The sequence below is a fragment of the Parasteatoda tepidariorum genome, chromosome 2, assembly GCF_982258835.1.
Source record: "Parasteatoda tepidariorum strain Cologne lab strain chromosome 2, Ptep-v5.0, whole genome shotgun sequence".
NCBI classification, from domain to species: Eukaryota; Metazoa; Arthropoda; class Arachnida; order Araneae; family Theridiidae; genus Parasteatoda; species Parasteatoda tepidariorum.
In genome coordinates this window covers 26,155,391-26,174,174 of record NC_141756.1, presented here as the reverse complement: position 1 = coordinate 26,174,174, position 18,784 = coordinate 26,155,391, and the positions used below count along the sequence as shown (strand labels likewise).

The window sequence follows — 18,784 nt, the reverse complement described above, 5'->3', positions numbered from 1 at the left end:
ATGTTTCTTTCAGTTTTTCTTGTGAAAGTGATGAAACATTGTAAAATGTAATATCAGTAAACAAATGAATTCAATTATGTTAAGTGCACAACTGATTAGTAATATCAGTGACTAAGATAGTGGAGATAGAAAAAATTGAGAAGAACGAATAACAGCCTTGAACAGGATACACGTGATAACAAGAAAGAATATAAAGCAAATATGCGAGATAAAATAATAATAATAAATGATGTGATATAAGCAGTACCTCACCTTTTTGCTCCATTTAACAAAGTTTTTTCTTTCAAGTGAAACTTTCTAACTGAATTCAAAGAGCTGTAACATGTTTCCTTGCTAACTGAATTCAAAGATCTATAGTATGTCTAGCGTTAAAAGAAATGAATTTCGGTTTACTTGGGTAATTGAAAACTTTTCGTTTTGTAGCTATGATGTAAAGCATGCGTTACGTAGTCCCCTATTTATTGTAGAATATTTAGGTGAAAGTAATTGGTATTTGACGTTGTATCCAAGAGGAGAGAACAAAAATAAAATCAAATTCATATCGTGTTTCTTGTGCAAATGGGACAATCGAAAATGTGAAAAATGTTGTTTTCCGTTCGAGTTCAGAATTGAAATAATTGGTGCAAGTGGCAAAAAGCTTAGGACTTTTGGAGGAAATTATAAACCGCCAGATGAGATTTTTGAATGGGGAAGCTCTGAATTTCTAGAAATCGAACAAATAAAAAAAGATGTTGAACTGAGCGCTGAAGATACACTGACAATATGTTGTTACTTGTACCGACCCAATTTCATTGGAAAAATTCCGACTGGTCGCTTTGCAAGAACGAAAATTGCTGTTGATCGAGTATCTTTTAAAATGAATGCTTTTGTTTATGGATTTATAAATGTGCGAAAAACTGTTGACCTTCCAGAAGGAAATAGTTTCGAATGTGTCATCAATAGAACTATCAGTTCTTTTAAAATTAATATAATTAAAGTAGCGTCCAACGACGAAAAATGCCATTTCGTTGAATGCAAGATCTCATTGATTTACGCCGACGTCATCTGCACCCAAAAGGCATCATATTTCTTTAACTCAAAAGATCTCCCAGATACTTGGACATTTCCTGCAGACGCCATCTTTGATGTTTTACGAGATTATAAGGATTTTTACCTGTGTTTTTTCTGGGAGTTTTCTTGTTCAAATGGAATAGAACTCACTTCACTTACAAGTGGAATACAATCCAGTATTTCGACCACCTATGGCCGACCTTCGAATTATTCCACTTTACAAAATGACATGCGATGCATGTATACGAAGAATAAATTTTATGATGTCAAATTGAGAGCGGAAAATCGTATTATAGAAGCGCATAAATATATTTTATCTGCTAGATCAACTGTGTTTTCTTCAATGCTTGATAACACAGAAAGTCCCGTAGATATTGTTGATATCGATTTCAATGCTCTGCAGCTACTTATAGAATTTTTATATACTGATAACGTAAGTGATATGGATTTCGAAAGTGCTAAGGTTCTCTTGATAGCCGCTGAAAAGTATAAAGTGGTGTCGCTCATACACATGTGTGCTTCATTTATTTATTCCAAAATTTCAGTGAAAAATGCGTGTGAAATATTAGCTCTAGCTGATGCAGCTTGTCATGAAGATTTAAAATCAGCTGCAATAGAGTTCATAGTCACTAATTCCACAATTATTTTAAGGTTACCACAGTGGCCGTCATGGATGAAAAATAACATGAAATTGGCGACTGAAATTTTGACTAATTTAACGTCGAATTTTTCCACCTTAAAAACTGCTGAGGCGGGTAAGTACATTATTCTCTTAAAAGCTTACGTACGAAGTACGAAGCTATTCTCTTATAAGCTTAAAATTTTATGTGGTTTGTTATGGGAAGTCACTTTTTATCACGTTTAATGTAATGCCAACTAATTAATTTATTTTTATCGTTAACTTAATTTTTTTTAAATTTATTATTGGTATTGAATAGTTTATATAAGCAATGGATTTGAAGATTTTATGTTTACTTTTTCATAAACCTGTATTTTTGAACCCAACCTAGAAAACAAGTAAATCAAGTAACGAAGCAAACTCGTCAACTACGCGTCTTTCAGCATATAGTTTAGAGACATATAACTAAAATCCTCAACCATCATATGAGGACTATAAACAAAAAACGACCCAAGTCCAAAATAGAAAATTTTTCAGGAGAGCTGAAAAATGAAAAACACTCTCATCTGGTGCTTAGAGCGTTCTAAATTTCCCTCCCTCCCCCGGATTCATACCCAAAAATGTTTAACATTAACCTAACTTCCTTAGGTTTAGGTATTAAATACTCTCTTAATACTATTTTTTATTTTATAACTGACGTTAAAGCAGCTGATCCAATTTTGTTTTTGTGTTTAAAACAATCAATGCTCAACTACTTAGTCTTGTAATATTGAACCCAATCCGAAAGACAAGGGAACTCCTGGATCGAATATTGGGAGAAACTTGCCTTCGTGGAAGAATTTTTGAGGAAACTAACCCGCATTTACGTCACACGGAGAGGATAACCACATATACCTCCCACGGTTAACCTGACGGCAAAAGTACTCCAACTCATGATCCGTTTACCACTGAAGATATTTTACGTCAGCACTGCGATCGGTGTGAGAGGGACCTGGAATCTGAACCCGGGTCATCTCATTTTAAGGCGACCGCTCTTCCCCCTCTCCCACCGCCGCTCTTATTAATATTATTGTTATTTTTACAGTAAATTATTCGTTATTCTCATGGTTAAATTTTATAGTGCTTTTATCTTTCATAAACAAAATAACGGAAGTCTTATCATGGAGCGCTATGGCACTTTGAATGTTCTCTACTTAACTGTACAAGACACATTCAACCAGCGTGATCCCTTGACAAACTACCAGAGATCACACACTTCTAGAGTTCGCACTTAGGGCACACTCCACTTTGTTTTGCTCGGTCTTAGGGTATTTTTTCCCAATAAAATTCGATTTTTTTTAGATACTCAGGTCGTTTTCCATTTCTAGTCCTCATACAATACAGCAGGTCTCACTAAAATAAAGCAATCTAGATCTCGAGTCATAACTGAATGCAAAGAGACACCAATGTGAATCAAGCATGTTTGCTAAGAATAATGTGAAATAAGCATGTATCTGAACACATATTAACGAAGAATAAGCCTGCATTATCTAGACTAGAAAAAAAAATGTAAACGAAAATAAAGCCACTTCTTATAGTGAAAATTATCCATCATATTTACGTAACTTGAAATATACGATAGTGCTTACCCTTTTACAAATACCTGGAGGACAGTATATTATGGCATAACGGGATGGTGGTCTTTAATTCCTACATTGATTGAGTTTGCTTTTTTTGTTCTTATACAGCCATACTGAAAGTAACAGCACATTGTATTAGGAATATAGATCATGGGAATAAACTGACCATTTCATGACATGCAACCTACTGTCCACAGCCCATACCCGTGAACATTTTAGAGTATGGATTGAGGTTTTGTTTTGCGGAAAATCCAACTCGGTCCACCAATTTATTCACTCTATAATGGCAGTTAATCAGTTTCCAAAGTTATTGGGTAATTTTTTAGCCATCTTGCGGTCTGGGAAAAAGACTACAGTTATAAACATAGCCTAGCTTCTCAACTTCTTCAGCAAAACTGAATATATCAAATAATAGTTTCATAATTGAAGGCTGATATCATTGAAAGCTAGCATTAAAAAATTTTACGCTTTTCGATTTCACAATGGTACATCTGCATCTACACCGGTTTTCCACCAATCATATCCTGGGCTGTCTTGGTCTTCTCTGGGAAGACATCTACTCTACTCCTCTTTCGGTCTTCGATTTCATACAGGTCAACGGGCTCATAGATCTGGTCAGACTTCATCAGCCAGATGAGGATAAGCAACAACAACAATATCTGCATCAGTAGGATAAAAGACAAGAATGGTAATAATAGAGAAGATTAAAATCAATCAGAAATTACGGCATACTGAAAGAAATTAATATGCAGTTAAACGAGATAAAAGTTAATGATATCCAAGCATGAAAAAAATATGGTACATCATTTAGATGGTACCCCTTTACTGTGAGTGTGTTGGGAATTATTAATTTTTTTCTTCTTTTTTTAAGCTGTATATTTATCTCTTTTAGTATGACGTAAATTTTGTCGGATTTTAATCATCTCTGTTTTTACCATTCCTGACTTTTATCCTACTGATGCAGATGGACCATTAAAATATCGAAACGAGTATAGGTTTTTCATGAATTTTCACTGTTCGTAATTTTAAAACATTTTTAATGAAATGTAGTAATTAATAGTGTCTAGATATTTAAGAATAAAAATAGAAGTATATAGTTTTTAATAGGACGGTTACTTTATTACAACGGTAACAAATATAACAAGAATCGATAAGTTAAATTGCTGCATGAATAAGTTTTAGAAAGAACAATTTAGTATTTGATGCTTGTCTGAAAAAGTAACTAAAAAGTAACTTCTGCGAGCTGCAAAGCAACCCACCTGGCATTTTTTATTTAAAGTTGAACAGTTTTATTCAATGTTCTTTTTTTTATTTCATCATACTTCCCTTACGTTATCTTTTCTATACTGCTTTGTAAAGTTTCTAAATCTTATGGTTTTTAGGCAACAAAACAAAAAAAAAAGGTTACGTAATACTAAAAATTGAGAACAATTCGCAAAAAAACACTAGCTAATAACTTTCTAATAACTAGCTAATAACTAACTTGGAATAACTTTCGAACGAATTCGAATAATAAGACCTAGAATTTAAATATTAAAACCTCATGTTTAACTTAAGTCCTAAAACATAGCTCTTAAGTACTAACACTCCTAAGCTTCTTGTCTTCAAGCTCATATGTCTTAACTTTTTACTTGGCAAAACATGTAACGTTAAGTTTAACACCAAAAATAACGGCGATGTCGAGTTTAATTTTACCTAAAAAGAGATTACTTAAGCGATTGTGAATTTACGGTTTGTATAATTAGTTGCAAAAATATTTTATTTAAAACTTTTCGTTTTTATAATTTTTAAAAACAATGACGAAATGCTGGTACCATGATGGAAATATGTAGTTTTTGCGCTGCTCACTTTTGAGGAAATGTAAGAGTTCTTAAATTATTTCAGTTATGTTGATTCTGAAACTACACTGGTTATCATAAATTAAGGAAAATTCACAAAAATCGCGATAACTCAAGAAATTACACATGGAATTTTATGAAACTTACCCACAATATACAACACATAGTAAGGTATTAAACAACATAAAAAGAAATTATCAGACATTAATAGTAGTATAGAAATTAGCACATGTATAAAATAAACAAATTGGAAGTATCGGTTTGCAATAGAAAAAGTACCTTTAATATGGAATATGATTGCCTCTAGAAGCAATACAGCACAAACAGCGATGTGTGATGCTTTCAATTATGCGGTCTATCAGTTCAATAGGAAGTGAGAGCCATTGCTCTTGTAAAGCAGTTGCAAGCGTGGCAAGGGTCTGAGGGGGCGGATTGATGGCAGATACACGCCTCCCTAGAGCATCCCAAACGTGCTCGATAGGATTCAAGTCCGGGGATCGAGCTGGCCACTCCATGCGAGTAATTGTTTCCTGTTGAAGATAATCATCAACAATGCGAGCTCTGTGTGGTCTTGCATTATCGTCCTGTAACAGGAAGCAATCACCAATTGCCCCGGCATATGGGCGCACATAAGCATCAAGGATGTTGTCTCGATAAACCTGAGCATTCACGGTTCCCCTTGGAAAGACATGGAGGTATGTGCGCCCTCCTAAGGATATGCCTCCCCAAACACAGACACTGCCTCTTCCGTATGCATCTCTTTCACGGATGTTTGATGGATGATAACGGGTCCCAGGTTCTCTCCATATCAAATAACGTCTACTGTCACTTTCTAGACTAAACCTGGACTCATCCGTAAAGAGAACAGGCCTCCATTGATCTGACGTCCAGTGGACATGTTGTCGGGCCCACTGCAAACGGTCTCTCCTATGGCGTGATGTGAGCGGCACGCAAATGGCTGGTCGTCTCGCATACAGACCACCTTCGTGGAGCCTTCTGCGCACAGTTGACGTTGACACCAACCTTCCGGTGGCTGCAGCAAGAGAGGATCTAAGATGTGTCGGAGTAGCGGTTCTATTCCTGCGTGCACTTAATGTCAAATATCGGTCATCGGCACTGGTCGTAACAGTTGGCCGTCCTTGACTGAACCTCCTAGATGCCGAATCTGTGGTTTGAAATTGCCTCCAAAGTCTATGAACCACAGATGGACTCACATTTAGCCATCTGGCCACTTCTGATTGACTCTGCCCTGCCTCTAGTCTCCCGATGGCTCTCCATCGTAGTTCTTCAGGCAAATGATGCCTAGAGGTCATTATTACGAATTGGCTATCTCAGATTTTCAATGTCGCAATCACAGTAAAATTTGTGTGCTTTCTCTCAAACTTGGACTTTTATGCTCCAGGCAGATGACGTAAGCCGAGTGCAGCGCCACTAATTTGCATATTGCAATTTTACTCAGCTACTCTTAGTGGACAACATATGCAAATTTTGCACGGTTTGGCTTACTTTTGAAAGAGTTATCGCTATTTTTGTGATTTTTCCTTAATTTATGATAACCAGTGTATTAATGTTGTCAAATATTTGGGTATATTTCAAACCGGTTCGCAAAGCCAAAGTTAAACTTAATAGTAACCCTTAGTGAACAGGCTTACTCCTTACTAAAATTTTATCTGATCACCTCAACTCTAGTTATCCAGATTTTTTTAAAGCTCTGCCATCACATGAAATGCTTTTTTTTTAAAAAAATAAATAACATGCTATTTTTATAAAAAATGAGAGTTTGCAACAGTCACTAATAATTGTTAGGGCAAGTTTAGCCTATCTTTAGCCAGTGCTCTCTATATTTATTCTAAAAATGGCGCAAAACGGTCAATATAGAGAAAAGCCACAGTTTCGAGAATAAAAAATTAGTCTAATTTTTTTTAATATTTAAAAATTTACTCCGATGCTGTATTATCGGAGCTAGTAAGAATTCGAAAAAAATTCAATTATCTAAGGCATTGCTATAAGTAAAACAAATCTCACCAAATTGGCGAATTTTAAAAAAAGTTATTTGTCCGTTCTAAAGTCCAGATAATTCTTCACCGCAAGATGGCATGTTTAGCTTAAAATTATAGCATATTTGCTTAGAGTCTTAAGGCACTTAAATTTTGGCTTTTTTTTTTATTTTCCTTGGATCAAGAACTTCGAAAAACCGCATTAAGAAACCTGTTCTAGTGAGTTGGAAACAAAAGAATGAGAGCAATTTTTCTCAATTGTTGTAAAGATCACAATGATTTTTCTGTTCTTTTGGAATGTTTTCTTGTAAAAAAAAGACCAGTCATTTATCTATGCGTTAAACTATATTAAGATTTGATATTAAGCATTATTAACAGAATTGATATATCAATCTGAATTTCGATGTTTTACAGAACGTTTTTAATTCTTTGGAGAATAGTTTAATTATTTTTAAATAAAACAATATTTGTTTAAAATTCTTCCTACTACTTTAAATGCTTTGATAAGTATAATGATAAATTACTAACGATAATCATAAACCTGATATGTATAATGATAAATCAATATAATAGATAAATCATTATAATAGATAAATAAAGATGCATTCGTGATTCTAACTCATTAATATATATTATATATAATTGAAATTTTAAACTTTCTAGGAATTTTTTCAAACTAAATAGTAATATACTAATAGCTTTTAAACATTATGAATCATATTTTATATTTGAAAAAAAATACAGTAATTCATGAATTGCCTTTTTCCAGGTATAACTAGAAGTATTTACTAAGTCTAACAGAGTTTCAACCATTGTTAACCTCATACGTAACAGTTAAGACTGTTTTTTGAAGGCTCCATCGTAACATGAAATAATGCTTTTTTGCGAATTATATACTATTTTTATAACTGCTGTGAGTACGCAACTGTTACTCATGACTGTTAGGTCAAGTTCAGCCTATCTAAAGCCAGCGCTGTCAACACTCATTTTGAAAAATGGAGCAAAACTTCCATATGGGGAAAGCCACAGTTTTGTGAAAATAAAAAACGTTTATGGTCTAATTTTTAAAAAATTACTCACATTACCTGGACTCATAAAAATTTGAAAAAACTGAGAATAAGGCGGTGATTTTGATAATTTTCATCCAGGTGGCAAAATGTCGCCAAATTGGCGATTTTTAAAAAAGTTAAATAACTTTTAAAATATTTAAGTTATTTCTCCTTTCTAAAGCCCAAATAATTCTTCACGTCAAGATAAAAATCATCTCTCTGCTTCAAGTGTAATGCCTTTAAATTTTCTTGGCAACAGAACTTCGAAAAATATCGTTAAATGACTGATCTAGTTCATCTTTGGCAAACCGAACCATACCTTAATTAGTTTAGTTTTTATGAGTTGACAAAGTGACTATGGGTCAAAACTCTAATGTTTTCCCAAATGGCTTTATAAATTGCTTATAGAATTCATGATTTTAAATTTCATTTTAAACAAGTTCTTAATTTAAAATCTTTACAATTACAGCTATTGAACAGCAGTTAATGATTAAAGCAACTACTCCAGCCACGGAACCTTCCACTTCTGCCCACGAAAACCAAAGTCCATCCACTTCACATATGCGTGGAAATCAAAATGCATCTTCGTTGGGTCACATTTCATCTTCATCCAGGCGCAAATCTGAAACTTTTAATCACCCCGAGGGTGATGCGGGCAAATGCCCACCTAATAGAAGAAAATAGAAGATTTGACAAGACAACAGAATATATCAGTGCTCCTATTGTAGAGAGTTTGTTCTAAAGAAGTATTTAAGCGATATTACAAATAGTTGTATAATTTTTTGCGAGCTTTTTGATTCGCTTTGATATTTCAATAGATATGAGCCATTATATTTGATAGTGTAATAAATCCAGTTTTGGAAAAAATGAGTTTATAGCAATTTTAGTAAGCTATAGAAATCCTCTTTCTATAGTTATAATCATACATTCAATGAAACGCGATTTGTTAAAATAATCAAATAAATTTTAGCTAAAAATAATATCACACTTCTAATAACCAAAGTTAAAATAACATTCTATTTGCTTTCTTGCATTACAATTTACTTTGGAAATAACAGTTTGTTAGAGTGACCATCGCCAATAGAGTATCCATCAACAACGCTAATTCAAAATATGAATTGACCTTTCGCGCCAATTCATATTTCGAATTATCTTATCTAATTTTATTTACTTTTTATTCTTTCACAAATTCTTTTTGATTTGTGTTTCCTATACCAATCAATTGCATGCATAAGTATATTTCAAGTAATATTGTTATCTAAGCAAATCTTAACTAAAATCTCAATAAGATCATTATTTTACAACTTTATAAAACTACACTGAAGAGCCAAAAAAACTGGTACAGGCATGAGTATGCAAATAAAGGGGTATGGAGCCAATCAAAGTACAGCGATGCGATCGGCAACGCGTATATCGACGACAACGAGTAGCACAGTTCTAACGGTAACTGCTGCTACAATACCAGGTTATACAGATTTAAGTGAGTTTGAACGTGGTGTTATAGTCGGCGCACGGGAGATGGGACATAGCATCTCCGAGATAGCAATGAAATTTGAATTTTAACGTCAGACCATTTCACGAGTATACCGCGAGTATTGGAAATCTAGTAAAACATCAAATCTACGACATCGCTGCGATATTTGGGATGCCTTGCAACATAATGTTCAGAAGATATTCCCACCCCCTCTTACACCCACTGGTTTCTGCAGGGTTCCACAGCCCTGCAGGATTCATGGTGTCAATTATCTCCAGTACTACTTCACACAATGATCGAATTCATGCCACATCGTGTTGCGGCACTTCTGCGTGCTCGCGGGGGCCCTGCACGATATTATGCAGGTATACCAATTTTTTTGGCTCTTCAGTGTATCAAAACCATGACGACAGGAAAGTACTGCAATATAAGTTTGCTATTTTAAACACTACCTGCTTATCAAGATCGCCATTATCTTTATGGCAATTATCTGGAATTATCTTTAAATAAAGAAAATTGAGTGCAGAAAATTGAATTTTTAAGTTAAATTGAATGCAAAATATGTTTTGATTCGCATTTTCAAAATCAAATACGCAATAAGTAAAATTAACATTAAGGGATTAAAACTTAGCACCTCTTTCCCAAACAAAGAATTGGGTATTTGCACTTCGAGAAGAAGAAGAAAACATATCCACACATGTGACCAATGACGTCAATAAACAAGATGGCGTGTCAAAGTTGAGCTAAGTTTTTTCACATAAGAATGTTAAATAACGTGAAGTTAATTAAATACAACACAGTATTGCACATTGAGTTTGTTGAAATGTAATTATTTCTTAGATTTATTATTTGTTTATGTATTATATTGCAACCCGCGATATATTTTTGTTTTGTGTACCTGGAAACTTCGATGTATAATTAGTTTGTTTATCTTCGACATGGTTTCATGCCTGTCTTTTATAAGAAATATAGGGTGAAAGAATTGAAATCATTATTAAAAATATCTTTGTGAAGGATAATAGAAAGTATGACGTAAAAGAATTGATACTTGACAAGGTAAGGTAACTCAAAAGAAAATGGAAAGAACAGTTGCTAACGTAAGTAAATCCACGTATTAACAACCAATCAGACTCGAAATACCCACACTACGTCACTTACAGGTATCCCATAGGAACCGACCATATTTCCTTCAGACTGCGACTAAACACCCCCCCCCCCAATATTTTAAAAGAAAATCTAAAAATCCTTCTTAAGAAGGTATCTTCATTCAGTGAAAGTAGGTTCTCTGTCTAATTTTTTAATTTTAACAAATTAATTTTAACAAATTAATCGTCTTTTCACAAATTAATTTTATTTTATTTTTCCTTAGAACCGTCCTTGAACAGCTGACCCAATTTTGGGTTTACGACTACTAATGCTCAACTCCGTAGCCTTGTAATTTTGTATAAAATACACAAGACAATGGGAACTCCTAGATTAAGTTTTCATGGAACTAACTTTTTGATGGAGCTAATCCCATGGTTGGCCTAACGACAATGGGACTCTAGACCTTAATCCATCTACCATTAAGGATATTTTACGTCTGCACTGTGGTCGGTGCGAGTCAGGTGCGGAATCCGTATCAATCAGCCATCACTGGGATTCTAACCCAGTGGGTGCAAGTTTGAAAAAAGGCCAAGACTGAAATTTTTTTTAACTGAAATACCTAACATACACGTGAGAATCCAAACGTTAGATCATACGTTATTCACAGTGATCTTTTTTTTTTCTTTCTTAATTCTTTTTTTTGGGGGGGGGCGCTGTACAGTGTCTGCTTTTAACCCTTTGGCTACTAACGGGACTCATTTGTCCCAACAAATGTTTAAAAATTACTAATGGGGGGAATAGCACTTAGAAACTCATTCTAATATGTCCCACAGAGTCGAACCAAGTATACGTGTTTCATGTGTTAAATATCCCCTAGATTGGATATCATCCTAGATGGCGCTAAAGAATTTCGTGCATGAAATAGCACTGTGATTTTGTGCTGGGACAGATATATCCCACTAGTATTCTTCATTGGGACAAATATATCCCACTAGTATTCTTCATTGGGACAAATATATCCCACTCGTATTCTTCATTGGGATTGTTATGTTCATTTATATTTCATTCATATTTTCTCGAATGAACATAGAAAAAAAAAACAAATATGAGTTGTACTATGTGTAATGTCGGGTTAAGCAAAGATTGCTTCACCCTGAATCATACCATGTAAAAAAAAAGTCTATATAATAAATTTTTCCGGAATGATAGATGTGCTTGTAGTATGTCGATCACTACAGGTGGGACATATGTATCCCACCATTAAGTACGGCCGTGACATATATGTCCCAGCCTCTAAATTGATAACTGCTTGTCAGAAAAATCCCAAATACTAAATTTGCCTTATTTGTAACCTATTTTGACCTTTTGAATAATAAACGGGACAAAAAAAAATCATTTTTTTTAAAATTCGTAGTCAAAGGGTTAAATCTTTTAAAATATATATTTATTATTGTTAGAAATTGATAAGAACTGATTTAAACAATGCTGAAAAATGTTTTTAACGTACATTAAGCAAAAACATATACCTAAAAACGACAGATATATAAAACTAATAACTTTTCAAAGCATGCTTATTGCAGAATCGTATGGGTATAATTTTGTCAGAAATCTTCGTATCTTACATTCTAATATAATCCCCACCTTCACTTTATATTTTTCAAGTTTCAAAAAAATAATGTCGAGAATAAAAAGTGTGCTTGGGAAAAATTAATATGAAAAAAATATTTAATATTTCTCTTCAGTGCTTCTCTCTACACGCCATTCGAGTTAGGTCTCGGCGTGAGGGAGAGCTTCGAAAAACAAAATCACTGATTCATAATCGCACATAATACAGGATCTTACATTCTAAGCTATTTTTTAATGCTTTTCATTTAATAACAGATAATTTTCATTAACAATTAAACGTGATACTATTATATTAAATATAAATATAACAATAAGTATACAAATAGGTCAACTTTTGTAATCCAATTAAAGTAATTTTTTTTCTTTATACGATACATTTAAGGAACTTTTTCTATACGGACATTTGTGTACATATATTTTTTTTCGCTCATTAAAAAAACTATTTTCACTCATTAAACACAGTTTGAAAATAATTGTTAATATTTACAAAATGTGTTTAATGAGTATATTGTATATTATTTTTACATATACACTTATTGAAATATTTTTTTTTGTATTTTATCATTTTTTTGCTGTAGATTTATTTTTTCAGTTTAATTTGCGTTATAACGTCAAATTTTGAGCAGTCAAATTTTTTTTAAATTTTAATTTCAAGTGACAAATTTTTCAAAAAAAATATTGTTATTATTACTTTTTTTAGAAAAGTAGAAGATTAAATAAAAAATATTATTTTAGCAGTTTCGCTAAAAAAAAGAACGTTAGAATCACCAATATAACATAGACAAAATTCGCCATGTCATTTAAAAGTTAGCAAATGCTTATTTTAGCCTCATGAGCATCAATGAATCATTCCCTTGCATGAGTTTCAGTTTATTGTTTCAAGAAAATATTTTTAACTGTTCGCCTACTTGTTAAAAAAATTTCTTTTTGAAGCCTTTGTATCTTAAGAAAATAATGATACACAATGGCGCTTTCTGTATAACTGAAAAATATTAAGTAAAATAATAATTAAAATCTAAGCATTTAAATGCATGGGTTTCAGTTTATTGTTTCGAGAAAATATTTTTTAACTATTCATCAGCTTGTTAAAAAAATGATTTTGAATGCCTTTATATCTTAATAGAATAATGATAATTAAAAAATATTAAGTAAAAAGATAATTAAAATTAAAGCAATTAAAACAATATAATAAATAATTAAAATAAAAAAATTATAATAAATAATTAAAATGAAAAAATTATAATAAATAATTAAAATAAAAAAATTATAATAAATAATTTTAATAATTATTAAAATAGAAAATAATTAAAATTTAATCAAATTAATTAATCGAAATTTATTTAAGAAACAAGACTGTTTAAAAAGCTGCAAACAACGATATAAAAAGAAAACTTACTTCAATTTTTCCTTGGCTTAAGCTCAAAATCAGTAGCAATGTACGAAAACATTTCAGCCGATAACTCAGTATGCGTTTTCCATAATTCTAGCCATTCACTGGAGTTGGAAATTTCAGTTATATGTTTTGCAATATAATCCAATGCACCTTTCTTAAGTTTTGTCTGGTTCATTTTATCAGCAACAACTATAACATCGCATATATTTTCAATAGAAAGAGCGGGTATTAGATATTCAGCACATGTTTCCTTCAAGGTTAAGACCTGATACTTTTCTGCCGCTAACAGCAACTTTAAAGCACTCCTACCATCTTGAAATATCACATTACCTGTGTAAAGAAACTCCAGAAAAGATTTCATTGTTGCCACTTCTATATCAGTAATATCAACAATACCTGATCTATTTTCGACCATGTCTTGATCGAACATAGCAGAAAACACAGGAGAACGAGCGCATAGGAAAGTTTTATGAGCTGGCAGTCACGTTTTCCGCTCGTAATCTTACATCTGAATATTTCATATGTAAATATATGTTCTTAAGTTCCTTGTGTAAAGTTACGATATTATTTATTTCAGTAGTGAAGAAGCTATCCTTAGAGCTTACAGTACTACTTTCCTCGTTACCATTGGCTACAGAAAACTCGCAAAAGAGGGAAAATTTCCCATTTTTCATGTATTGATTATCCTCTAGTTCTAACTGACTCTTAAGAATAAAAGAATAATAGTTCCATGTTCCGTTACCATCATCTAATGAATCGAACAAATGCTTTTCAAAGTGAGACAAAACTTGATCGCCCAGGTGATCCAACAAACATATTTTCCCAGAAATGATTCTTGGAGTTGTGCTTTTTCCCAACTTGAGAATTTTAATTTTAATTTTGTCATCTGGGAACATTACAGTTATTTCGTACTGTGATACTTTAGAAAAAGAAAATTCTCTAGTCACACTATCGTCTAGGCAATCATTCAAATCAACTGTCCAATTAAAGGAACATCTGTCTATTTCAACTTTGGTGACGGCTTCTCCTGTAGTTGGTAGGAAGCTAAATATCCGACATTTAATTGTTACTTGATCCTCTTTCTCGTTTCTGATTTCTAAATTGTCCCATACTAATGCATTTCCTTTACCAACTTCGTATTTAGAACTATCATCTCCTAAAGTTTTAGAGAGAATACCACTTCCGTTTAATATTTCAATTTTACAGGCAATCGATATTACTTTCTCCCCTAAGTCTTCATCACATCTACTTAAAGCACACGATTTAAGTTCCTTGTTTTTTTTACCTGAGGGATAAAATTTTAGACACCATTTACTACCTCCAGAATTGTTGGGAGTGAAAATCGGACTTCTCAGAGCTTCGTCTTGTTTTCGGTAACACATAGAATAATTCTCAATTTTCCACGTGTAGCAATATTCTACTTTAGTTACACCAGCCATATTTCACGTACCAAAACAAACGACACTAAGTTTTGAATGAATATCTTATAACTCAGAAAAAGTATCCGGCTATAGAAAATGCGAACTGAAACTCATAACAGTTACGAATCTATCAATTGTCCCGTTATCTGCTGTTCTCGACTTTAGAAGGGTACAAAGTCAAACAACCATAGCAATAAAAGCTACACGATAGATAAATATGATATAATTTATAAACAGTTTTTAATTTTATTTCAATATGTTAATTTTGTCATTTCGCATTCGTTTTATTTCACTGAAATTATAAAAAAACATTAAATTTATTCAGATATACATTTTACAATAAAATTATGCTTGTAGGATCATCTATAACCTAAAAAAAATTTCTTTATAATATCTGGAGAAAAAAAATCGCAAAAATGTTTCTTTCAATTGTAATTGAAATTTCATAAGAATGTTGATGATACAGCAGAAATTCCTGATGAAGCAGAAATTCCTTTTTGTAGTTTGAATTTTAAAAAAAAAATCTACATTTTTTGCTACAATTCATCATTAAATACTTTAAACCACTTTAAATAATTGCAGTATTAGTAGAAAATGTACTCTTACATATGATTGTTATATTTAGTTTGTATTTCGTTTGACAGAGATGCAGGGGTGATTGTAAGCCTAAGTCAAAATTCCGGAAAATTTCTTGAGTTAAAAAAAAAAAAAAAAAACTGTTTAAATTGAAAAAAATTTAAACAAGGTTTTTTTCCTATATTTCTTAGTTTACTTAAAATATATTTAAAATTTTACACATAGCTATGATGACCTGGAGAAGTAATTAAAATTTACAAATATGTCTTTCTTTGTCGAGTTTATGATTATAACAACTATTTACTGATAAAAAATGAATATTAATCATGAATATAAGATTATAAAGTATATCTCTGGCTCTCCCTTACAAACAAATAAAATAAACTGTGTTTTTAAGTTCCACCTTTGAAAATTTGATTTCCGGAAACTTCTGTGATAAATGATATTTTGAAACGTCTGGACCTTCGATCTCCGGAAACTTCCAGATCACTGTTAGCGAAAATTCCGGAAATTCGGATTTTTTCCGGAGCACAATCACCCCTGGAGATGTCCTTCTTGGCCATTTTTTATTTAAAAAGTCTGCAAATTTATGAGCTTAATTAATAATTAAACTTGAGTCTACAGTTACGCTTTATGCTTATAAGTATAAAAATGTAAAAAAATTAAAAGAAAAAATGGTATACTGAGTTGTCCCTTATAAATGGCATGAGTTAGACCAACAGTAAAAATTCTATATTCATTTTTTTTACTTTTGGTCTAAGGTTAGTTGATAATAGGGTAACCAGAGTCTAAAATATGTTAAGAGGTTCAAAAATTATTAATAAAAAGGTGAAATTTTTTTTATTTTAGAAGTTTAGATATTAAGTAAAAGTAAAAAACCAAATAAAATCTGATTCGTATTTTTCCAGTTTATGTGATTACAATAGTTAATTAATAGTTAAAAAGAATAAGATATTAAAAAAAGCTTCTTTCTTGTTATGCATTTTATCGACAAAAATATTATGCACAAACAAAAGTGATCCTATAACTTGTCACAGTAAAATCAGAGTTTTGTATAGCGAAACTATATATTTAAAAAGGAAAATCTCTAAACACTAAACATAATATAAACGTGACATAAAATGCATAACATTTATAATAAATCGCGTAAAACGAGTTAGTAATGACCTAACTAAAAACAGTTTTAAACATTTCCGCAAATTCGAAAATAATTCTTTCTTTTACGAGATCCCTTACATTCTTAGTTCGATCTTGGTGAAACAAAAGTAAGTTTTGAGGTAGGTACTTTATTTACGTCTCACTAGAGCTGCACGGTCGAAAAACATCCCTGAGGATGATCCGAAGACATACCATCGCAATTTTGATCCTCTGCAGAGGAGTCGGCTCCCCTGCTTTGGTATCCCGACGACCTGCGCGAAGTCGAGCACTTTACGGTCGAACAGTTTAACGAGGACCTATACCGCGCACCCTCCGTCGCTACGTAGACTGATCAAAGTGGTCACCCAACCACTTACTAACAGCAGCCAGTGATGCTTGACTTCGTTGTACTGCTGGGAAATGTATTTTTACGATCATTCCACAACGGGAAGTAAGTTTTAAGGCCTTTGTTATGCAGGAAATTAACAATAACTTTAAAAATACCGAAAAATTAAAATAAAAGGAAAATCAATGAAGTAAACCAACCATAAAAGGTTCCACTGAGATAATTTTTTAGAAAAAAAAGTTTAAATGCAGTACTACTTAAAGTATAATACTTGGTGATTGAAGTTATGTACATAATTTTATGATAAAATTACTTGCAATGCAATTGCATGAAAGCTTAAGATTTAAGATTTAAAACACACACTGTATGAAATATATGTGATCATAAAACTTCATTAAAATATATTTGATGATGGTACATTTTGTATCTCTAATTAAATTTATTATTTATTTTTGCGTATAAAAATTATTAGTCTGAAAAGTAAGTAAAGTAAAAATAAGTAGTGCTATTTATTTACTTTATATAAATACTATCAAAAATGTTGTTTGAAAAGTATGTCTAATATTTAATCACAATCTAATATTTAAGAGATGAAAAATATCACAACATTATCTATATCAGCCGAATCTCTACTAAAGAAGGTGACGCTTGAAACTCAAAAACCTCTTTGAATGCCGAGGAAAGCTAGAAGAGTTTTTTTTTTTTCTTTTTTTTTGCTATCTTTTTCCTGAAGTATAGCGAACTGTTCTGAAATTCAAGTGAATGAAATGTACATATACCATCGTAAAATTTAGTTCTTTCTCTCTTTTGTGCTTTGCTTTACGTCTATTCTTTGGTTCTACGTGTTTGATTATAATTCTAGATGTTTTTTCAATTAAGTTGTTAAAATGTTATTAGAATTAATGCTTAATTTCGCATTTCTTCTTTTTTAACTTGGACGATTGACTTATCTAAAATGCAGAATTCAATACACGCAACCTATCTCGCCAAATTTTCCTCTTAAAAAGCTTAGACATTAATTTAAAGTGGAATTCCAAACACGTCATGATATTTATAATTCAAATTTATGCTATTACAATATTTAATTAATAATTAAAAAAATAAAATAGTTAAAAAAAATTGTAAAAAAATTTCTCTCTTGTTATACATTTTATTGAGAACAATTAAGATTGAAAGCACTTACAGTATAAAAAAAATATGCTATCCCAAAACTGCATTAAAACAAAGAATTTGTAATATAAAAATTAATAATTTAATTCAAAACAGTTTTGCTAAAATGAGGGTCCGAAATTTTTGCTGCAAAAATGGTTTAAATGCAAATATATTTGATGATGATATGTTTTTTTAACTGCATTAAATTTATTATTTATTCTTCCGAGTAAAATAATAAGTCTGAAGTGTAAATAAAGTAGTGCTTTCTATTTATACTTCTTTCTTTCTTTCTTGGCCTACTTTGTAATTATAGTATAGGGCCCTTACATGAGGAAATAACTGAAATAATATACTTAACATGTTGATAAAACTATTAAACATGGTGATAAAGTTTTTTCAGA

General features: G+C 31.9%; 2 protein-coding genes across 2 annotated transcripts in view; one reads left to right on the top strand and one right to left on the bottom strand.

Moving 5' to 3' along the window:
* LOC107446227 (uncharacterized) overlaps window positions 1-15,277 on the bottom strand; it is a 34,819-nt gene extending 19,542 nt beyond the window's left edge. Inside the window, exons 1-3 of the mRNA XM_087156520.1 lie at window positions 14,227-15,277; window positions 13,799-14,081; window positions 8,812-8,839 (exon numbers count right to left, since the gene is read on the bottom strand). Coding sequence (XP_087012646.1) covers window positions 8,812-8,839; window positions 13,799-14,081; window positions 14,227-15,190 — 1,275 coding nt within the window. The 5' untranslated portion in view covers window positions 15,191-15,277. The remainder of the gene's footprint in view (window positions 1-8,811; window positions 8,840-13,798; window positions 14,082-14,226) is intronic.
* On the top strand, window positions 220-9,040 carry LOC107440680 (uncharacterized). The gene is made up of 2 exons (XM_016053663.4): window positions 220-1,805; window positions 8,642-9,040. Exons 1-2 carry the CDS (start codon window positions 359-361, stop codon window positions 8,854-8,856), a joined length of 1,662 nt encoding a protein of 553 aa, XP_015909149.3. The 5' UTR covers window positions 220-358; the 3' UTR covers window positions 8,857-9,040.
* Window positions 15,278-18,784: the final 3,507 nt, after the last annotated feature.

Bases quoted from the DNA above. Each gene is read 5' to 3' on its own strand.
- LOC107440680 (XM_016053663.4), top strand. From the start codon at position 359: ATGTCTAGCGTTAAAAGAAATGAATTTCGGTTTACTTGGGTAATTGAA. The intron at 1,806-8,641 runs GTAAGTACATTA...TTACAATTACAG, and splicing joins CTTAAAAACTGCTGAGGCGG to CTATTGAACAGCAGTTAATG.